This window comes from Papio anubis, chromosome 1 (genome assembly GCF_008728515.1).
Source record: "Papio anubis isolate 15944 chromosome 1, Panubis1.0, whole genome shotgun sequence".
NCBI lineage: Eukaryota > Metazoa > Chordata > Mammalia > Primates > Cercopithecidae > Papio > Papio anubis.
Genome location: NC_044976.1, coordinates 126,986,779 through 127,009,151, shown reverse-complemented (window position 1 = coordinate 127,009,151; position 22,373 = coordinate 126,986,779). Strand labels below are relative to the sequence as shown.

The 22,373-nt window shown below is 48.9% G+C and overlaps 2 protein-coding genes across 3 annotated transcripts in view; one reads left to right on the top strand and one right to left on the bottom strand.

Annotated features, from left to right (window-relative positions):
* Positions 1–6: 6 nt before the first annotated feature.
* Positions 7–10,736, bottom strand: TMEM79 (transmembrane protein 79). 2 transcript variants are annotated; one of them, XM_003892818.4, is made up of 4 exons: positions 10,588–10,736; positions 7,622–8,418; positions 7,130–7,343; positions 7–1,083 (listed from the first exon to the last, which is right to left on the bottom strand). In XM_003892818.4, exons 2-4 carry the CDS (start codon positions 8,376–8,378, stop codon positions 870–872), a joined length of 1,185 nt encoding a protein of 394 aa, XP_003892867.2. In that variant the 5' UTR covers positions 8,379–8,418; positions 10,588–10,736; the 3' UTR covers positions 7–869. The 2 variants fall into 2 exon arrangements, with proteins under 2 accessions (XP_003892867.2, XP_009181739.2); XM_009183475.4 differs by lacking the exon at positions 10,588–10,736 and adding an exon at positions 9,210–10,557.
* Positions 10,737–10,767: 31 nt separating this feature from the next.
* The window catches only part of SMG5 (SMG5 nonsense mediated mRNA decay factor), a 35,827-nt gene continuing 24,221 nt past the window's right edge, over positions 10,768–22,373 (top strand). Inside the window, exons 1-7 of the mRNA XM_021924807.2 lie at positions 10,768–11,046; positions 14,606–14,704; positions 16,143–16,266; positions 16,918–17,074; positions 19,490–19,579; positions 20,735–20,824; positions 21,489–21,567. Of these exons, the coding sequence (XP_021780499.2) occupies positions 10,973–11,046; positions 14,606–14,704; positions 16,143–16,266; positions 16,918–17,074; positions 19,490–19,579; positions 20,735–20,824; positions 21,489–21,567 (713 nt within the window). The 5' untranslated portion in view covers positions 10,768–10,972. The remainder of the gene's footprint in view (positions 11,047–14,605; positions 14,705–16,142; positions 16,267–16,917; positions 17,075–19,489; positions 19,580–20,734; positions 20,825–21,488; positions 21,568–22,373) is intronic.

The following is a 22,373-nucleotide window of genomic DNA, read 5'->3' as shown; positions in this document are numbered from 1 at the left end:
AGCAAAGACTGGTAGTAATTTATTGTTACACACACACACTCATACTAGGTTAACATCAGCCACCGCACCATCCAGGCACTCCCCAGCCACCACGTGTGAGCGTGCGCGTACACACACACACACACACACAGACACACACACACCCTCTTGGGAGGCAGATTTCCCTGTCTGCTTCCCTCTTCCCATGGGGGAGGCATGGCTTCTGGGCAGTTTAAAGGTGGGAAGTTACAGGGGCCTAAATAGGTAGACGAGCAGCAGCTCTGGACTGGCCAGCTGTAAATAGTCTTAACTCAGGCTAAGGGGCCCTAAGGCCAGTCATGGAGGGTCCTGAATCCAGATCCCCAGGAAGGTTTTCACCAAACATCACAGTCCCATTTGATGTGATGCCCAGCCTCTATCCTTAAGGCATTCCCAGCGTCCTTGATGCACTGTGCTTAGACAACTGGCACAGAAGTGGTCAGGGCCTTGGCTGTGGCTCTGCCTCCTGCCTCACGGGAAGCTGGGGAGTGGACCAGAGTCCAGCATTAGGGACCCCTTGTGGCAGTGGTGGGAGGCTCCTCAGGAAGGAGCTGTGCCTCTCCCCTGGTCCTGGCCCCATGCCCTCAGCATCCGTAAGAAACACGGCTGTCCACCTTTTTCCCTGCAAGAAAACTAAGTCCATCCCTTATGACTGTCCCGGGCACCAAAGGTGAAGGGCAGCCCGGGCAAGGGGAGAACTCTGATCGATTGGAGTCCCTGTTGGGGTAGTAGCAGGGTTCCACCCACCGCGGTCCTAGGCCTGGGGGCGAAGTCCAGGCCTGGCCACAAGGTTCAAAGATATGTCAGACCCACACTGCTACCCGCTACTCCGAGTGGGAGGCCGGAGCGGCTCAGCCCCAGGGGCGGGGCCTGTAGTCGGAGGCCGACCGGGCGTGGTCCGGGTAGTCCAGGCGGCTCTCTGTGGCAGTGAGCATGCGCTCCGGCTCCACCACGAACATGTAGTAGAGGTTCCACATCAGCATTGACAGCAGTGGCAGAAACGTCAGGCCATAGCCGAAGCCGCGGAAGGAGCGGCCCACGGCGAAGGTCAGCCAGTAGATCAGACTGTGGGGGCAAGAAAAGGGTCAGGCTACTCTCAAGGGAAGCGCTTCAGCTTGGCAATAGGCTGACAGTGGGGGGAGTAGATAGGGAGGCAGATGCAGTTGGTGGGTATGGCTGGTGCTTCCAAATACAGCCAAAGTTTATGCATTTAAAATGTATTAGGCACAGCGCTAATTACTATAAGTGATTGATTTTGACTTCCCCACATCTTTATGAAGTCGAGTATATTATTCCTTTCCCTCTTTTATTTACTTTTCGATTTATTTTTATTTTTTTAGAGACATGGTCTTGCTATGTGTTGCCAGTCTGGGCTCAAACTTCTGGCCTTGAGTGATTCTCTCACCTCAGACTCCTGAGTAGCTGGGACTACAGATGCGAGCCACCACACCTGGCTGTACAAACTTTAAAATGTTTGAGCAAATTCAATCAGTATAGCAAAATATTTTCCTCCCTTTACCGATTCCCACCCTATTCTCCCCCACCCCCACCCCAGGCATCAGTATTATGGTTTCTTGTGCACTAAGTGATTTTTAAAATTATTATTATTATTTTGAGACGGAGTCTCGCTCTGTCACCCAGGCTGGAGTGCAGTGGCATGATCTCAGCTCACTGTAAGCTCCGCCTCCCGGCTTCAAGCGATTCTCCTGCCTCAGCCTCCTGAGTAGCTGGGACTACAGGTGCCCGCCACCACGCCTTGATAATTTTTTGTATTTTTAGTAGAGACGGCGTTTCACCCAAGATGGTCTCAATCTCCTGACCTGATCATCTGCCCTCCTTGGCCTCCCAAAGTGCTGGGATCACAGGAGAGAGCCACCACGCCTAGCCTTTTTTTTTTTTTTTTTTTAGAGATGGGGTCTTACTCTGTCAGCCAGGCTGGAGTGCAGTGGCAGCCCCCAACTCCTGGGCTCAAGCAGTCCTTCCACCACAGCCTCCCAAGTAGCAGGGACTACAGGTGTGTGCCGCCATGCCCAGCTGATTTTTAAAATTATTTTTATAGAGATGAGGGTCTCAATCTCCTGGCTTCAAGCAATTCTCCTGCCTTGGCCTCCCAAAGTGCTGAGATTACAGGTGTGAGCCACCATGTCCAGCAGATTTTTTCTTTTATTTATTTTTTCTTAAAGACCAGTGTGCTTTTCTTGGAGAAAGAAGAAGAAGAAGGAAGAAGAAGAAAGAAAGAAAGAAGGAAGAAGAAAGAAAGAAAGAAGGAGGAAGAAAGAGGAAGAAGAGCCAGTGTGATAGTACATTGAGTGATTTTTTAAAAAGTGCATATATGAGCAAAAAGCTATTTTTCCCTTTTTTGAAGTATGGCAGCATACTATGTAGACTGTTCTCTGCATGTTTATTTTTTCCCCATTTAATATATCCTGGAGAACATTTTATATCAATATAAAAATGGTTTTCCCATTCTTTTATAGCTGCAGTGTGTTCCACTGTATTTATCCTTTTGCAGATGAAGAAACTAAGATTTCAAATGGGTTAAGTAAGACTCATCCAAGATCACACATCTGGGAAATAGAAAAGTCATGATTTGAACCCAAGCCTGTTCATTACCTCCTCTTCTGCCAATTTGAGGGGCAGACGTAAAGAGGAGAGCAAAGAAGCCACCTCCAGGAGGGCTTGAAGCCCAGAGGATGGGTCAGCCACAAATTTCGTGGAAGATTTGTTCAATACACACCCCTCAATGGAGGGAGGGAAGAGCAACTTCCTCTTACATAATTCATGTGCCTCTGTTCTTTTTCACCTGTGAAAGGGAGGGAAGAGTAACTGCTGCTTCTCTTCTGCACTAGGAATCAGCATAAATGAACCCTGCAAATCTTAGGGGAATTTTGTTGTTGTTCTTGTTTTTTTTGAGATAGAGTCTCACTGTCGCCCAGGCTGAAGTGCAGTGGCCCGACCTCGGCTCACTGCAAGCTCCCTCACCGGGTTCACGCCATTCCTGCCTCAGCCTCACAGGTAGCTGGGACTACGAAGCCACCACCACTAATTTTTTGTATTTTTAGTAGAGATGGGGTTTCACCATGTTAGCCAGGATGGTCTCAATCTTCTGACCTGGTGATCCGCCCACCTTGGCCTCCCAAAGTGCTGGGATTACAGGCACCCACCACCACACCCAGCTAATTCTGTGTGTTTTATTGGGGAGGCCGAGGTTTTACCATGGCAGGGATGGTCTCTCCAATCCTCCTGACCTCATGATCCACCCGCCCTGGCCTCCCAAAGTGCTGGGATTACAGGCATGAGCCACTGCGCCCAGCCCAAGTACCAAATTGTTTTAAGTACTCTACATGAATTAACTCATTTAATCCCCATAACAACCTCATTTTACAGATGATGAAACTGAGGCACAAACTGCTTAATGAACTTGTCCATGGTAAAGAAGAAAGGATCCTGGATGGAGAGGGAAGAGGGACATAGTTCTAGTGCTGACACTGACCTTTGACACGACCTGAGCAACTCTTCTCCCCTAATCTGTTGTGATTTCCCCTTTGTAAAATGGGAAGCCTGGATCAGACAATCACTGAGTCTTCCTTTAGCTCCCTGATTACTTTTACTGCTTAAGCCAACTTCTATCTGAGACCAGTATTCCCCAAGAGTTTGAGATGGGAGGCTGAGTTACATGAGCAGGAACATATTTATTTCGGGAAAACCTACTGGGGGAAAATGCAAGGCTGCATGATGGTCAGGAGGCTGGTGGGACAACTGACTGCTGGACCACAATCAGAAGTGACAGGAAGATTAATTTTAGCTCAACAGGAATAATATTTTATTTTAGCAAGCTACCTGGAATCCTGTATCAAAAGTAACAAGAGCAGGCCAGGCGTGGTGGCTCACGCCTATAATCCCAGCACTTTGGGTGCTTGGTGAATGGATTATCTGAGGTCAGGAGTTCCATCCAGCCAGCCAGCATGGTGAAACCTCTCCTAAAAAATACAAAGGCCGGAGGCTGGCGGTGGCTCTCAAAGCCTGTAATCCCAGCACTTGGGAGGCAGGCCGAGGCGGGATCAAGGGAGTCAGGAGATCCCAGGAACCATCCTGGCTAACCGTTGGAAACCCGTCTCTACTAAAATACAAAAGCCAGCGAGTATTTGTTGTGTGAAACCTGACCCAGCTACCTCGGGAGGCTGAGGCAGGAGAATGGTGATGAACCGGGAGGCGGAGCTTGCAGTGAGCTGAGATCGAGGCACTGCACTCCAGCAGCCTGAAGTGACAGAGGCGAGACTCCGTCAAAAAACAAAAACAAAAACAAAACAAAAAAAAAACAAAAAAAATTACCTGGGCATGGTGGCTCACACCTGTAATCTCAGCTACTCAGGGGGCAGACACAGGAAAAATTGCTTGGGATACAGAAGGGTTGTAGTAGGCCGGGGAGATGAAGCGCCACACTCTAACCCTCGGTAACAGAATAAGACACCGTCTCAAAAAAAAAAAAAAAAAAAAAAGTAACAAGAGCATATGTATTAGGGAAAATGGAAGAAAACACCTGCATTTGGGTTAAGAAATTCAAAGGTGCCTTCTAGGTTAAGGTTAATAGTAGTTCATGTGAAAATACCCCTAAGGATTTTAGGTGATGGTAAAAAGTCTGAATGAAAGGAGAGTAAGGGCCAGGCGCGGTGGCTCACGCCTGTAATCCCAGCACTTTGGGAGCCCAAGGCGGGCAGATCACCTGAGGTCAGGAGTTCAAGACCAGCCTGGCCAACATGGTGAAACCCTGTCTCTACTAAAAATACAAAACATTAGTTGGGCCTGGTGGTGGGTGCCTATAATCCCAGCTACTTGGGAGGCTGAGGCAGGAGAATAGCTTGAACCCAGGAGGTGGAGATTGCAGTGAGCTGAGATCATGCCATTGTATTCTCCAGCCTGGGCAACAAGAGTGAAACGCTGTCTCAAAAAAAAAAAAAAAAAAAAGAAGAGTAAGAAGGCTGCGACGAGACCTCACATGTCCTTGGTTTGTATGAAGAAAAGGACAGTACCCTCTACCAGGGCCCTCTCGTCATTGACAAACAGGAAGAGGACAGTACCCTCAACCAGGCCCCCCAACTGTGACAGGCAGAAGTTTCTTCCCAGGACAGTGAAGAAACCGGGCCATTTTGCAAAGCAGATACTAGGGGGACAGAGTGTTAGAGTGGGGATTGAGAGGTTGTGTCAAATATCTAAATTTGTCCTGAGAGCAATTCCTGGAGGGCAGAAACAGACGGAGTCTGCTCTGTCGTGAGCTCTGGGCAGGATCTCAGCCTCTAACTCACCTCCCAGTTCGCCAGTCACCTTTCTCCTTCCTCCCGAGAATAACTTTAGACTAATAGCACCAGAGGCCAGATTTTGTATTTTAGTAGAAAACAGTTCCTGTGTGCCAGGGATGTGTAAAATCTAAGTAGAAATGTTTCAAACGTGAAGAGACTTTGTCTGCTTTGGTGTGCAAAAATGGAAAAAAGACTGGCAGGAGGTGGCTGAAGCCTGTAATCCTAGCACTTTGGGAGGCGAGAGGCGGGGATCACAAGTCCGGGAGATGAGACCATCCTGGCTAACACGGTGAAACCCGTCTCTACTAAAAGTACAAAAACTGGGCCGAGGTGGCGGCCTGTAGTCCAAGCTACTCGGGAGGCTGAGCCAGGAGAATGGCGTAAACCTGGGAGGCCGAGGAACACAGTGAGCAGAGATCAAGCCACTGCCTCCCAGCCTGGGTGACAGAGCGAGACTCCGTCTCAAAAAAAAAAAAAAAAAAAAAAGGAAAAAGACTGGTTTATATGAAGGAATTGGTGTCAGCACACTGGGAAGTTGGTAGGGAGGATTGCCCGGGAGGCCGGGAGTTTGCGACCAGCTGGGAGCAGCATGAGGACCTCATCTCTATTTTTTTTTTTTTTTTTACTGAACCCGAGGTCTCGCTCCAGGCTGGAGTCTGATAGCGTCTCCCGACTCACAGCTCACCACCTCAGGTCCGCTCGCCGTCTCGCCTCGGCACCTCCCAGAGTAGCTGAGACTGGCGCCACGCCTGACCCTGTTAGTAGAGGCAATTTCCTCCTCGATGATGGTCGATCTCTGGCTGTCGTCCACCGCCTCACGACGCCTCCCAAAGGCTCTTTCATGTGAGCTTGGCTCCCTTTATTTTATTTTTGGTGGTATTTATTTGTTTGAGCCAGAGTCTGCGCTCTGTCACAGGCTGGAGGGCAATGCGTGATTTGCGGCTCCGCTGCAGCCTCACTCCACGGGTTCAAAGCGATTCTCGCCTCCAGCCTCCTGAATAGCTGGGATTACAGGTGCCCACCACACCCGGCTAATTTTTTGTATTTTTGTTAGAGGCTGGGGACTTTCACCTTGTTAGTAGCTGGTGTCGAGCCCCTGACCTTGTGATCCCACCATCTCAGCCTCCCAAAGTGCTGGGATTTGGCGTGAGCCACTGCACGGCTGTTTGAGATGAAGTCTGGCTCTGTTGTCCAGGCTGGAGTGCGGTATGCGATCTTGTCTGCGCTGCAATCTCCGCCTCCTGGGCTCAAGCAATTCTCCTGCCTCAGCCTCCTGAGTAGCTGGAGCTACAGGTGTACACCATCATGCTCAGCTAATTTTTATATTTTTAGTAGAGACAGTTTCACCATGTTGGCCAGGCTGGTCTCAAACTCCTGACCTCAAGTGATCTGCCACCTCGGCCTCTTAAAGTGCTGAGATTACAGGCATGAGCCACTGCACCCAGCCTTCTCTCTATTTTGAAAAAATATATCTATTTTTAAGTTGTACATTTGGTCACAGGGGGTGTTCAGCTAGAGACCAAAACAGCTACCTGACCAGATTGCCACGGGAGTGGCTGCAATGGGTGCATGGATCTAGATGACACCTGAAAGCCTTTTTGTTTGACATGGTTATATGTATCTCTGAAATCAGCTTCCATCTGCTGACCAGCTGAAGTAAGGTACAAGAGAGAAGGTGGACTTATCTCCCCAGGGCACACATTTGGGCCAGGGTAGAATCCGGAAAGCTCCTGACCCTGATTCTCCAGACATTCAGATGCCTAGGTTCTCTAGCACCATTCCCTCTCCCATGCCCACCCCCTGCCCCAACTTACCGGGAGATGGCAAAGAGACCAGTGAGCAGAGGGAGCAGTTTGAGGGTGTCCTGGGGCAGGTAGGTGGAAAGCACGGCCAGGTTGAAGAAGTAGAGGATGAAGAGCTGGATCGACTGGGCCACATATCGCCGGTGGATCTCCACTTCCCGCCGTGGCTCCCCAAAGGGCCGAAGGGCAGAAAAGCATAACAGGCTCAGCCCGTACACCAGGATCCCTGGGTGGAGTTGGGAAACACAGGGTAGGGTCAGAACAGGCAGGGTAAGGGCGCAAGAGGCAGTAAGCTGGGGGCAGGTTCACTGTGGGCAGTGCATAGCCTCTACACAGTGGGGTGGAAGTGGTCCTGGGAGGATATGGGCATGCAGACTGGCAGGGGGTGGGAGACCCTAAGGGGCCCAGGCCAAGTGAAGGGAAACCCTCCTGCTCCCCATGGCAGGCAGGCCCTGCCCTCCTCAAGTCCACTTCCCAATCTCCCCTTTCTTCTCACAGGCTCACCCAGCACAATGGGGAAGGTGGCAAAGACGCCGCAGCGGAGTGTGTAGATCAGGCGGGAACTCATGGTGGGCAGCCGTGGGACATCAAACGGCAGGAAGGCATATGCCCCATAGAGTAGGCAGGGGAAGAGGATGAGTGCAGCTCCCACGGAGGCCACAGCCCTTAGCCACTCACGGTCTCCACAGCTCCCGCAGCCCCCACAGGAACGGCCAGGGGGCCTCACCACCGCCTCAGCCCACTTGCGCTCAGTGGGGTCGGGCTGGGTGGCCCGGGGGGGCATGAAGGTTCGGCACTCGCCCTCGCCTGCCTCACAGCGCATGATAAGGTCTTCTTGGGGCCGCCGCTCAATGCACTGTAGGTCAATAGGCACGAAGGCACGGGCCGCTTTCTCAGGCAGCAGGTTGGCATCGTCTTCGGGCAGCTCCTCTAGCTTGGTAAGTGGCTCTGACTCAGGGGGCTCTGGTTCAATGTCCCGCCAGCCAGGGGGATCCGGGAACGGAGCACTGGGCTGAGGGCCGGTCCCCCAGGGCAAGGTGGCAGCCTCGCTTACTGTGCTGTCTAGACCATCCTCAGCCCCCTCTATGGCTGTGGGAGACCCAGCTGAAGACCCCACTCTGATGGACTCAGCTCCTGGGGATTCGGCCCCACCTTCCCCTTCTGGCTGCCGGCCATTGGGAACCAAGGCCTGGGGTGAGCTCTTCTCTGGGGAATCCGACCTCTTCACTTCCAGCAGGGCCAGGGTCTCCTGTTCTGTCATCCTGGGGCCTCAGTGCTGGGATCTACAATGTCAAGTCATCCTGCAGGGAGCAGAGGAAAGCTCTGTCAGAAACCCCTGTCTTCTAGTTGTTAGGACAGGTTGACAGAACTCATACTCCCCAGGGCAACTGGTTTCATGGGCTTTGGCCCCTTCTGGAGCCTTAGGGAGGAACTGGTACAGAGGAAGACGTTGAAACAGAGGGAGGAGGGAAGGAAGTGAGCAGCCGAAATGGAGGCACCCTTTCGACATCAAATGCCATCCAACAGGAGAGGGTGAGTCAAGGGGCACAGGCCCTGGCAGCTGTGGCCTCAGTCAGCCTCCACCCACGCCTTCTATGCCCCTCCACCAAAACCCCTGGAGTCATGGCCACCCTAATGCAGGAACAGGAGGCAGAAGAGGTGTCTAGAACTTTGCCAAGTTTCTCTCCTACTGAGGATCTTGCTGTATGTAGACAGAGAAGCTTCCCCTCCACTGTCCCATCTCCCCTTCTCCCTGCATATCCCTGCTTGGAACCCTCCTGCATTCCAGGTGAGACCAGTGATTTGCCAACTAAACTGTCCCAAAAAGCTGGCAGTTGCAGGCACCTTCTTCTTTCATTGGTACTTGGTCAGTTCCCAAACTCCTCACTAGCCCACCTCATCCATCTCTGCAGGGCCTGGATCTGTTATTCCGGCATTTAGGTCTGATCATGACTGTTTTGTATGCCTTCTCTCCTGTCTTTCTCCCCTCCCTGCTGCCCTTCATCTCACTGCTTCTGGATGGGACTGATTCCCTTCCTTCATCTCAAGGGCCCTCCAAACCTTGTAGTTTGGACCCAGGACATCCTCTTACTTTCCATATGGAGTGGAGGGTCCCCAGCGTCCATCCGTCTGTCCGTCTGTCCGGGAAGGAGCTGCCCAGCTACCTGCTGGCTCTGCAAGTATTTCTCTCTGTCTCCCTCCCTTTACCTGTGTCTCAAAACCTGTCTGACCAGAGCAGGTGGGGCCCAGATTAAAGGGGCAGGCCCCGCCCTGCTGAATCTGCCGACAAAAAAAGCATTAGAGGAGGATGTCGTCATTCTTTCCGAAAGTTGGGATGCAGCTGGGCAAAGAGGTAAGTTCACATTCTAGGCAACTGGAATGTGTAGGAGCTCCCAGCTCAGGAAAGCAGAGGGAGAAAAGTGGATTTGTGCACCAAAGGGTGCTCGGAGTAGGCTGGGATACCCAGAGATGGAATTTGTACACTTATTCATTCAGTAAATATTTACTGGTCACCATTATTAGCTAGGAACTATTCTAGGCAGACACAGAGGAGAACAAGATGACAGTCAAGGTCTCTGCCCTTGAGAAGCTTATGTTCTATTGGGGTAACAGATAATGAAGAAGCCTAGCAACTAAATCAATTAGACAATTTTTATAGGAAAGACCTCTTTGGTAAGGTAATATTTGAGCTGAAACCTGATGGGAAATCAGGAGTATGAGTGTTACAGGCAGAGGAACAGCAAGTGAAAGACCAGTGGATGGGAAAGACTTAGGCTGTTTCAGGAACAGAAAGAAGATGGGTGGCTGAAGCCAAGAGCATAGCGGTAGAAGGGCAATTTATGTTCTCATTACAATTCGTACACAGGCAAAAAACAAAACAAAACAAAACAAAACACAAAAAACAAAACAAAAAAACCCCTTGCTTTTAAACTTAGGTTTAAGCTAAAACAAGACAAAGCAGTCACGCTCCTAGCTGTGAGCCCACCTGCCCTGATATCCAATGTGAGGATCAGGAGATAGAAACGTGAAGGACTAGCTTCTCATTCCTATGAGTCCTTATCCCTAAAGTCATTTGAGCTTTGTGAGGGCAGGGATAGTGTCTAGCTTGCTCACCTCTCTGTGTCTAGAATCCTGCACTGTGGCTGGAAGACAGCAGTTCAATAAATGTTACTGGGTGGTAAGAGATATGCAAGCTGGAAATCTTTGGGAGGGGAGCTGAAGGGCCAAGACGCTTGTACAAGTCATTTCTTCCAGGGCTTTACTCCTATGTGATGCTCGGCCCTTTCCAAGGAAACTTTCACATGCACTTTTTGTTTGTTTAAATTATGGGGGAAAAGGGAAAGCTGGAGTCACTCTAACCAGTAATCTGAAAGAGGCTTGGTTCAAACGGGGAGGCGGGAAAGGGGCAGAAGGATGGACCAAATGACCACTGTGGGACAGAGCAGTCACCCTCCTAGCTGTAAGCTCACCTGCCCTGATCCAGTTAAGCTTTGGCCGCCTCAGTGGGTACACTGTCCGTTCTCTGATAGCTTTGCCAATAAAGTTTTTCGCAAGGGTTTGGAGAAGCCGGAAAGAGGCCATGCTGCCCAGAGTTAGTTCTGGCAACTTCCCGGGAGGGAAAACGAGTTTCGCGAGATTTGGTAGCAGCAGGCCACTGGGCCGCAATTGTGCGGCTGCCATCGCGAGATTTGCCAGGCGGAGGAGGAGCTGTCGCGGGCAGCCGCCTCACAGCGATGGCGGCCGAGCAGGGCCGGCGGCGGCGGCGGCTGCGGCTACGGCCGGAGACGGCAGTGGTGGTGGTAGTGGTGGGTGGCGGGGGCCTGTGACCGGGAGCTGCCCCCGGACCCGGGCACCATGAGCCAAGGCCCCCCCACAGGGGAGAGCAGCGAGCCCGAAGCAAAAGTCCTCCACACTAAGCGGCTTTACCGGTGAGAGGGGCCAGGGCGTGAGAGCAGCCGCCAAGGGAAGTGGGGAGATGGCGAGGGGCGGGGCCTCCCGGGCGGGCGGGGCCCGTGTGTCGGGGTAAGGTGCGGGCGAGGAAGGAGGGTGCAATTTTGGAGGCGGGGCGGGGTCCCGTAGTAACTCAGGATGGAACTGAAAGGAGGAATTGGGTGGGTGGGAGGTTTGGAGGGAAGCACGTGGAGGAATCCCCTCTGCAGTGAGCTTGCTTGGGGCGGGCACTAAGCTTTGTGGAGTTCGGGTAATAGGGTGAGAATTGAAGGCTGGAAGGGTTGGGTAGGTGAAGGTGGGGTCATAGGTGTAGAAAAACCCGGAAGGGAACGATGCTTGGAATCCTGTGGGATTTACAAGGAAGAGTCTTGGACTAAAGTCCGTAGAGCTAGGCTTAGGTCCATCCTTTGCCACTCTCTCACGATGTGACCTTGGGCCTCAGTTTCTTTATCCTTAAAAATAAAGATTTGAATTGGATGTGCTCTAAATTAGAGTCCCATACAGCTCTAATTTTGAGGAGTCTGAATGAGAAAGTCTTGGCCTGGAAGGGCCACGAACGACTTTGTGTCCAGAGCGTTCTTGGGATCTGGGAGGCAATTCCGGGCACCTGGGGACTGCTGAGTCCTGCCTTCCTCCCAGCCTCATGACTGTAGTCTCTTGCCAGGCAACTTCCGTTCCTGGTTTCTGATTTCCATAATGCCACCCACGCTTCACAAGTCACATCTTCAGCCCTTCAGCCCTCTGTTAGGAACAGGCCCGAATGAGCTCTTCCCATCGAAGGTGGAGGATTTGTTGTGTAGGTCAGCTAGAACATGGGCTCCATAACTGGGTCAAAATAGGACGAAGCATGGAAACTGAGTTTTGTGCTTTCTACTACAGAGTAGAGTTTGGGGTTTTCATTTAGCTTGGGCTTTATAGAACACGGATGCTTGCATGAGAAGACGACCCTCAGAGCCTTGGCCCCGTTTTGGCAGTGAAAGAGTCAAGAGGGCATGTTGTCTTTTCCTCTGAGTAGGCATCCTGCCTTCTCTGGCTTTGTAAGCCAGAGGCAGAGGGTACTATAGGCTACTCCAAAAATAGAAAAGTGATTCAATCTAGCGGCCCCTGGGCTCCCACTATGAGCTGCCCCAAGCAGTCCCCAGGCGGGTGAGGAGTTGGCTAGGGGCGGCACGTGTGCCTCATCATGCTGCCGAGTGTCAGTGCTGCCAGTCAGACAGCGCGTGGGCAGTGTCTGCAGTATTCCTTGTCTCTAGCTTTTGGGGATGGCTCTGGTCATCCTTCCAGTTGTCGTTAAATGTAGTTCTTTCTTAAACCACTACATTCACAGGACTAACCTAAGCTGATATGTTTGCCTATGTGGCTTACCTATGTGCACATGGGTGTAATTGTGTTGTTGACTTTGAGCAGGGTAGAAATTTGAAGCAGCCAATCACTGTTTTTATAATTTATTATAGCTGAGTGATATGTGGAAGGAACTAGGAGGAAAGTCTGATTTCTCTGCTCAAGATAAATGTGTTGCTAGACTGGACTTGTCACTCTGAGCATCAGAAATTTGGGGAACTCCCACACGTAGCTGTTTACGGATATGAAATTCTGAAATATTTTAAGTCAGAAGAAAGGGCAGCAGGAGAAAGGAGCCTGGAAGCACCAGTTAATTAGGCCAATTCATTAGTTCTTTGTTTTTAAAAACATTTTTGTTTTTGCTAGGCCCGGGAGTGAATGAAACACACGACTAGATTTTGTAGTTTTTGTCCTAAGAGAGATTATAGTTTAGTGGAGGAGCTTATGATCTGACGGAAAATGAGAAAAAAGTGGTGAGCCCTCTCATATTTAAGCATCTGCAATTAGAACTTCCCAGAGTGGTGGTGATTTACCTTCTTTTGGATTAATGATATAAAGAGAGCTATGGAGCTTTTCTATAAAAATATACACTCACATTAGCTCTTTCCATGGCACCAAAGATAAAAGCCCTGCCCTGGGAACTGAGCTGGTGTAAAGTAAATCACTGGTGCTGCCCCTGGCATCAAGGGCCAGGTTGGCCAAAAGGGCTTGGCATGCATCTCTAGGCTGTCCAGTTTGAAGAAACATGATTGTTTGTGAGAAGGTATTGATTACCATCCCACCCGCTCCGCTGGGTGCTGGCGGTCACTTCACCCTGTGCAGGGCAGCTTAGTAGTATGCCTCCTGAGCCACCACCACCACAGGGTGCCAACTGTTGTGGCCCACTTTCCCCGGCCTGGGAGCACCTCTTGGTTTGTTTGGAAATCTTCACTGTGTTTTTGTTGCTTTTGTGTCCACAGTTGTGCCTGATTCACATGTTCTTATAGCTCCTGCCTGATGTCTTCTGGGTTTTACCCTTCCAGATACGAGACCTACCTCTGGGATTTCTTGGCCATCCATTGTAGAGTTTCTGTGACTTTTTCTTTGCTGTGATGACAGACTCCCTCTTAGTGCCTGGAGTCTCCCCCTCAGCCTTAGGACAAGAAGGATGGAGACTAACACTTGGAGTGATTACTATATATACCAGGCACTGTTATGGGTGCTCTGTGTATTAGCTAATTTAATCCTCACAAAATAGGTAATAATATTTCCATTTTATGGTTGGGTGAAGGAACCCAACCATAAAGAAGTCAGATATTTTGCCCAAGACCACATAGCTGGTAAGAAGTAGAGGTAATATTTGAATCCAGGCGGTCTGGTTTCATGCCTCCACTCTTAACCACTACGTTCAACAAATAATTCCTTCAGCAGAATCCAGGCTTACCCGAATCCTACTTACGGCTAAGTAGTCTAGGAGCTCCCTCTACTTGCCCATCATACCCTACAATTCCATAGTAGAATTTTATACTAGAAATGCCTTTCCTTTATGTCAGGGATAATAAGGCCTTATATAATAATTTATTCATTCTACTATTATTGAATGTTTACCATATACTAGAGCTATATAAAAATTATGATTTCATTTAATCCTCAAAACAGTTCTCTGAAGTAGCTTTTATTATCTTCATTTTTATTGATGTGGTAACTAAGGCTTTAAAAGGGTGGGTAATTTGCCCAAAGGCACAGAGTAAGACACAACCAGGGTTCAAACCCTAGATTTTCTGCCTGGCATCACAGCCTGTGCTCTTTCCATTCGGAGAGTCTGCCTTACCGTATCACAGTTTCTCTAGTTTGACACTGTTGACATTTTGGGTAGGGTAATGCTTTATTGTGGTGGGCTGTCCTGTGCATTACAGGAGATTTAACAGCACCCTCTAAATGCCAATGGCAACCCTCTTTCCCCCGAGTTGTGATGACTCTAAATGTTTCCACCATTGCCAAATGTCCCCTGGTGGGCTGTGGGTGGGGAGGGGCAGGGGTTACTGTAACAAGATGGAGACTGTGTTCATCTTGTTTTGTACAGAGCTCAGCCTGCAGCCTTCTTCTTTTTTCCTCGCCACTGATTCTGTAGCTTCTCCTCTAGAATCAGTGTCCCAGCGTCATCCTACATGGACCATGCATATGGCTCAGGGGATATTTGCCTGTATTTCCCTGCAGGGCTGTGGTGGAGGCTGTGCATCGACTTGACCTCATCCTTTGCAACAAAACTGCTTACCAAGAAGTATTCAAACCAGAAAACATTAGCCTGAGGAACAAGTAAGCTAGAGACTCTAAACCACAGATCCTTACTGTTTCCCTGCCTATCTCTACCAGAAATCTTCTCAGATATATAAGCACAAGCTCTGTTTTGCCTCCTTACCTCATGGTTCCTTTATGGTCTCTGTAATCTCTGGCCTTCCTAAGAGAGGAGATAGGATCCCTCACTCCATCTGCAGGTTTTACATCTAATAGACTGGTGCCCTAAAGTAGCACAGTCTCTACATCTAAAAAGTAGAGTAAAATAAAACAAAAAGAATGGCATTCGAGGCCGGGCACAGTGGCTCACATTTATAACCCCAGCACCTTGGGAGACCAAGGCAAGAGGATCACTTGAGCCCAGGAGTTTGAGACCAGACCTGGCAATATAACAAGACCCTGTTGGCCGGGCGCGGTGGCTCACACCTGTAATCCCAGCACTTTGGGAGGCCGAGATGGGCGGATCACGAGGTCAGGAGATTGAGACCATCCTGGCTAACACGGTGAAACTCCATCTCTACTAAAATACAAAAAAAAATTAGCCGGGCGTGGTGGGTGGGCACCTGTAGTCCCAGGTACTCGAGAGGCTGAGGCAGGAGAATGGTATGAACTCCGTCTCAAAAAAAAAAAAACAAGACCCTGTCTCCACAAAAAACTTAAATTAGCTGAGTGGCCGGGCACGGTGGCTCATGCTTGTAATCCCAGCACTTTGAGAGGCCGAGGCGGGCAGATCACGAGGTCAGGAGATCGAGACCATCCTGGCTAACACGGTGAAACCCCGTCTCTACTAAAAATACGAAAAATTAGCCGGGCGTGGTGGCGGGCATCTATAGTCCCAGCTACTGGGGAGGCGAGGCAGGAGAATGGTGTGAACCCGGGAGGCGGAGCTTGCAGTGAGCCCAGATTGCACCACTGCACTCCAGCCTGGGTGACAGAGCAAGACTCTGTCTCAAAAAAAAAAAAAAAAAAAAAATTAGCTGAGTATGGTGCCGCACACCTGTAATCCTGCACACCTGTAGTTAGGCTGAGGTGGGAGGATCATTTGAGCCCAGAGGTTCAAGTTTACAGTGAACTATGATCCCGCCACTGCCACAGAGTGAGTGAGACCCTGTCTCAAAAAAACCCAAAAAAACAAAAAGTTTGAGTCAAGGGAGTTGGCCATACTGCATAATGAAAGGAAAAAAAGAGGCGATAAAAAGGCAGAGAAAAAGGGAGCAAAGTGTGCAAAGGGAAAAAATGAGGCTTATTAGAATGTTTAATGCTTCGTGCTTCTGTCTTCTGGGACTCCCACTGCCTTCCTAGGCTGCTATTGTGCTGGGTCATATTGACCCTGCATGTCTCTTGGAAAGCACAGAGATTTGTTGGTGGGGGTGTTGGCACATGACTTCTTGCCCTTAGTTCCTGTGTCCCCGCTCCAAGGGATGGGCTGTCTCTCTCATGCTCCCCTACACCCTTCCAGGCTGCGTGAGCTCTGCGTCAAGCTTATGTTCCTGCACCCAGTGGACTATGGGAGAAAAGCTGAGGAGCTGCTGTGGAGAAAGGTATACTATGAAGTTATCCAGCTTATCAAGACTAACAAAAAGGTAAGGGGAGGTCCTTGTCTAAAGAGGGAAAGCCAAGGAAGGAAGAGACAGCTAGGAAAGTGGGCCCAGAACAGGGTTGGAGGTAGGGGAGCCAAGAAAAGATGGCAGAAAGAGGCTGGGCGTGGTGGCTCATGCCTGTAATCCCAGCACTTTGGGAGGCTGAGGTGGGCGGATCTTCTGAGATTGGGAATTCGAGACTAGCCTGACCAACATGGAGAAACCCCGTCTGTACTAAAAATATAAAATTAGCTGGGCTTGGTGGTGCATGCCTGTAATCCCAGCTACTCGGGAGGCTGAGGCAGGAGAATCACTTGAATCCAGGAGGCAGAGGTTGCAGTGAGCTGAGATTGTGCCATTGTACTCCAGCCTGGGCAACAAGAACGAAACTCCATCTCAGAAAAAAAAAAAAAAAAAAAAGACAGCAGAAAGGAAGGAGAGAGAGAGTCAGATATAATTAGGATTGAAGAAGGAGAGGAGCCTGGTCCCAGATGGGAAAACCAGAGAGTTAGAGCTAAGAGTATGAGAGTAACTTGTAGATGAGAGTAGATGTAGATGAAGTTCCAGAGCCAAGTGAGATGAACAGGGTAAGGGAGGGTGAGTACAACTCTGAGTTTATTGCTTAACCAGCCCCTTCCCTTTCACAATCTGTAGCACATCCACAGCCGGAGCACTTTGGAATGTGCCTACAGGACGCACCTGGTTGCTGGTATTGGCTTCTACCAGCATCTCCTTCTCTATATCCAGTCCCACTACCAGCTGGAACTGCAGTGCTGCATTGACTGGACCCATGTCACTGACCCCCTCATAGGTCAGTGGAACCTGAAAGGTGGACTTGAGCAGGTTCTCATGCTTCTACCTCTGGCCTTATCCCTCAGGGTTCATGTAGCTTGTGACCCAGCCAGGCAGAGAGAGTTCTAGCAGAACTACATACAAATGGTTTATGAAGTTTGGTTTTATCCAGAAAATCATATGAGTTAGTGTAAAGATCTTAAGGAAAGAGAGAGACCTGGGATTGTGGACTGAGGCAGAGGGAGGGACGGAAAGACCTAGAGTAGGTCTGGCACTGGAAGGTGGTGTGAATAACATTTCTTCTCCCAGTTGAATTTGGCCAGCACCGTTTCTTTTGACTTTAGAAATTATTTCCCAATGTTTGATGAAAATATTGAAATCTTTAGATATGTTGGGAAAATTGTGGACAGTCTTTCAAGATAGTGCAAGTTCCTTTTCTACCAGCTGAGGTGCTGGCAACTATAATTTTAACTCCTTTTCTAGTTGGTAAATTTTCTCTTCAGTTCAGCCATCCTTTAGAGCTCCTTCCCCCAGCTCTCTCTGCTTTTTCTGTCCCCTCTATTACCAAGACAGACATTCTGGGTCAGAGATGGAGGTTGTGTCCTTGTCACCACATGGAAGAATTCTGTGATCAGAAGCAGAGCACCTGTGTTTTATGCATTTAAAAACATCTAGGCCGGGCATGGTGGCTCATGCCTATAATCCCAGCACTTTGAGAGGCCAAGGCAAGTGATCACCTGAGATCAGGAGTTCGAGACCAGCCTAGTCAACATGATGAAACTCCGTCTCTATTAAAAATATAAAAATTAACTGGGCATGGTGGTGTGCACCTGTAATCCCAGCTACTCAGAAGGCTGAGGCAGGAGCATCATCTGAACCCGTTAGGTGGAGGTTGCAGTGAGCCAAGATCACACCACTGCACTCCAGTCAGGGTGACAGAGTGAGACTCTGTCTGAAAAAAAAACAAAAAACAAAAAAAACCTCTAGGCCAGAGGTGGTGGCTCATGCCTGTAATCCCAGCACTTTGGGAGGCCAAGGCAGGAGGATTGCTTAAGGCCAGGAATTCAGGACCAGCCTGGGCAACATAGTGAGATCCTACATAATCTCTAAAAAAAAATAATAATTTAACTGGGCATGGTGGTGCATGCATGTTGTCCTAGCTACTTGGAAAGCTGAGGCAGGAGGATCACTGAAGCCCAGGAGTTCGAGGGTGCCGTGAGCCATGGTTTCATCACTGGTATTCCAGCCGGGGGCAATTCAGCAAGACCTTGTGTCCAAAAAAAAAAAAAAAAGCCACCACATTATCTAAAAACAAAGACAAGATTATTCTGGGACCATGTTCATAGGTTACCAGATAGCTAGAGGGGTCCACAGCTTTGAAAAAAAGTATCACTTCAAAAAGTTACTTCCCCAAACCACTTTAGTTTTTGTCTTCACTGATGTTTTCTCCATTCAGCCGGCTGAGAAGTATCTATTAGAAAACATTAGGAATGGCTGTTCCAAATGGAAGCAACACACCCGAGAGAGGCAGTAAGAAGGAATGGATAAGAGGACAGTCTCTGGAGCCTTTTGTATCCTAGCTCTGCTGCTTAGCAGCTGTGTGACTGATTTCCTCAACTGTAAAATGGGAGTAATAAGAGTAACCTCATAGGGTTGCTGTGAGGGTTAAGTCAATACTGTAGAATGCTTAGACAAGTTTCTGGCACATGAGAAAACTGCCTCCCAAAGATCTCAAGCTCTCTGAAGTTACCAGGCAGTTTCTTGGAAGGGAGAGGTAGGTGAGTGCTCAGGCATATTTAGCTTTGGCCATCAGCAGCCTCAGGCAGGGCAAGCCCACTTTTCTCTTTCGTGGGCACACTCTCCAATAGGCTGCCTTCTCTGTGAATCTCCACTAGGAGCATCTACCTTGGCCTCATTCACATTTCTTTCTTTTTTTTCTTTTTTAAATTTTGTCGTCGTCATTGTTTTGGTTTTTTTTTTTTTTTTTTTTAAATTGGCGTCATTCACATTTCATTCTTGGGCAAGTTAGTTTCCCATATTTACCCAAAACCTTTTACCTTTATGTGTGTAACTTCTACCCAAGACACTTATGACCCTCTTCATACTTGAAGCTCATCCTTCCTCCTTTCTGGAAGCCTTCCTGTGATGACCTTCCTGCAAGGTGCCATCCTAGGTTGAGGGCCCTAGCCCTCCTCTTCCAGTTCCTTCCTTTCCTATGAATGAATCTGCCTATAAGTCTCTGAGTCCCTGTGTGTGGCCACCTGTGATCCTCTGTGTCTCTCCCTGTGTCCTGGATGAGTGTCTCTCTGCCCTGGAAGACAAGTTCCAAGACAGGCCCTGGATTCTTAGTCTCTACATCTCGGAGAGTTATTTCCCCATAGGTGCAGGGAGGCAGAAGAATGGGCTCATAAATCTCTTTCTCTTTGTCTCATAGGATGCAAGAAGCCAGTGTCTGCCTCAGGGAAGGAGATGGATTGGGCACAGATGGCATGTCACCGATGTCTAGTGTACCTGGGGGATTTGTGTAAGAATTTGCACCTTTCATTTTCTCAGTTTTGGGTTACAGGACAGGCCCAGGCTGCTTCAGTTGTTGGTAACACCCATTACATGGTTGGAGAGCAGGAGGGATAGTTTGGCCTCTGAGAACTTTTTTTCCCTCCCATCTGTTTCAGTGATCCCTTCTTTTCACTGCCCTTCCATGAGTCAGAGAGGATCAGTGAATACAGGAAAAAGGGAAATGTCTTTGAGCTTTGAGCAAATGAAGATAATAATTCTCTTTCAGTAGTGGGTTGGGAAGATTATAATTTGATATTTTTCTTCTTTGAGTGTTTCTTTTTTTTTTTTTTTTCTTTTATCTTTATGGACTCCTAGATAAGTAGCAACTTCAGCACAGGAATTGAAATTAGACAGCAAGGAGGACTTACCTTCCTAACAGAGGTTTCTAAGGATGGAAAAGTACTCTTTTGCTTTATGGCCCCTGGGGCCTCTCGTCCTGATAAGACAGTGGTTTCTCATTAGGCTGTTGGTGTGTGGCCCTTGGGTGCATTATCTCTTACTGACCTGGGTCTCCTATCCCTGCCTCCAGCCCACTCCTGGACCCCTCATGAGCAATGTGTGCAGAGAGTCAGCTGTTTCATATTTGGTGGACCAGAGTATCATTAGTAATGTCTTCCCTGTGGAATTGAGCATTTGCATTTCAGAACTAAGTATCAGAGGTCTTTGCAAGCATGTATGTGTGCTGCAGCTCCCCTTCATTGGGAAGAGATTATCAAGAAGAGCCTGTTCAGGCTGGGCGTGGTGGCACGCTTCTGTAGTCCCAGCTACTTGGGAGGCTGAGGCAGGAGAATCATTTGAACCCAGGAGTTGGAGACCAGCCTGGGTGACAGCAAGACCCCATCTCTAAAAGAAAAAACAAAAGAAAACAACAAAAAAAGAGCTTATTTACTTCACAAACACTAAATATTCTTTACATTTTGAACCTACCAGCAAGGAAGAGAGTTGAACAATTTGCCCATAGTCATGCAGATTTAGGACTGTGCCAGAGACCCCAGCAACCTGCCTCCTAGCTCAGGTACCTTCCTTCCAGGCTCTTGTTACAGCTCTCAGAGTGGACTCCCAGATGTGGGGGAGGGTTTTCTGAAACAAAATCGAGTTTCCCTTCCTTTTCTCTCTTGTGCAGCACGGTATCAGAATGAATTAGCTGGCGTAGATACTGAGCTGCTAGCCGAGAGATTTTACTACCAAGCCCTGTCAGTAGCTCCTCAGATTGGTAAGTTGTCCCCAACTTGGGCCTCCCAATCCAGTAGGATTTTCCTAGGGAAGATGTTGTGGAGATGGCAGGCAGTTCATACTCATTTTCCCAAGCTCCTCTTCATTCTCAGCTCTCTCGTACTTCGCCTCATTTATACCTTTTCCCTCTTGTAACACACTCGGAAAATGGTGGAAGGGGAAGATAAATGGGAAAGTCTTGAACTAAGAAGGAGTGAGGCAAAGTAGAAGGAAAAGAGAAGATGGCTTTCCTCTCCCCGAGGTCTCTTGTGGAAAGAGGAGCACAATGAAATAAAGCGTAAGACTCTATTATAGAGAGAGATGGGGATTTGCATGTAGGAACAAGCACTCAGAGCTGAGATAGAGGAGAGGGCTCCGTGGAGTTCCATCCACCTTGGAGGAGCCATAGTGGAAGCCAGAGGAATGGTACTTCATCAATTCAGGTAATGCCTGGCACACCAGGCGGGAACAAGCTGATGGATAAAAGAAGATGTCAGTAATCCCCTAGAGGAACAAGATTAAGCTGCTAATCACCTGAGACACCAGTGTTGCCTGCAGACCCAGCTGTTCTCCCCACAAGTTCTCTGATGCTTAGCATTGCTTGGGCCTGGCAGCTTTGAATGAGTATTGTGGCCTTAGATTGCATGAATTCTCTTTCTCCCTAGGAATGCCCTTCAATCAGCTGGGCACCCTGGCAGGCAGCAAGTACTATAATGTGGAAGCCACGTATTGTTACCTGCGGTGGTGAGTATTTGCCAGCTCTTTTTCCAACCCTGTTTTTTTTGTGTGCATATTATTCCAGCTTTGTTTTCCTTCTTCCCTTCCTCCGTCCTCTAGCTTGTGGCTGAGATAGGGGAATGCTAAGATTGAAGGGTCCCTCCGTCCAGGGGGACTCTGACACAGCCCTGCTGCTTTTCACATAACCGCTGGAGCTGTAGGCACTTGGGCAGCTAAAATAGTTACTTACTATCTTATACAAAATACAAGATTGCTGTTTTCTTGAAGAAGGAAATAAATTTAATACAGTTAGTAAAATGTTACCAAAGTGGCTTCTGACAAGATCATGAGAATTCTAGAGTGTGTTAATGTGGTAATATATGTGGAGGGACCGGCAGGGTGGGTCACTGCTTCCCTGGGTCTGACTCTTAGCTGTTAGAATAAAAAACATTTTTGGCAGTGCCTGGTAGCTCACACCTGTAATCCTAGCACTTTGAGAGGCTGAGGCAGGCAGATCACCTGAGATTAGGAATTCGAGACCAGCCTGGCCAACATGGCAAAACCCCATCTCTACTAAAAATACAAAAATTAGCTGGCTGTGGTGGTGAGCGCCTCTAATCCTAGCTACTTGGGAGGCTGAGGCAGGAAAATCACTTGAACCCAGGAGGCAGAGATTGCAGTGAGCCAAGATCATGCCACTGCACTCCAGCCTGGGCAACAGAGCAAGACTCCATCTCAAAAAAAAAAAAAATTTTTCAGGGCACCCAGAATTGGTTAAGCTTAGGGTATTAAGTCACTGTACAAGTCACCGTAACAAGAGCACATGAGACTGA

Coding starts and splice junctions, on each gene's coding strand:
- TMEM79 (XM_003892818.4), bottom strand. CDS start 8,378: ATGACAGAACAGGAGACCCTGGCCCTGCTGGAAGTGAAGAGGTCGGAT. Junction 7,344..7,621: donor CACCTTCCCCATTGTGCTGG/GTGAGCCTGTGA, acceptor AACTCCACCCAG/GGATCCTGGTGTACGGGCTG. Junction 1,084..7,129: donor GGTCTCTTTGCCATCTCCCG/GTAAGTTGGGGC, acceptor TTGCCCCCACAG/TCTGATCTACTGGCTGACCT.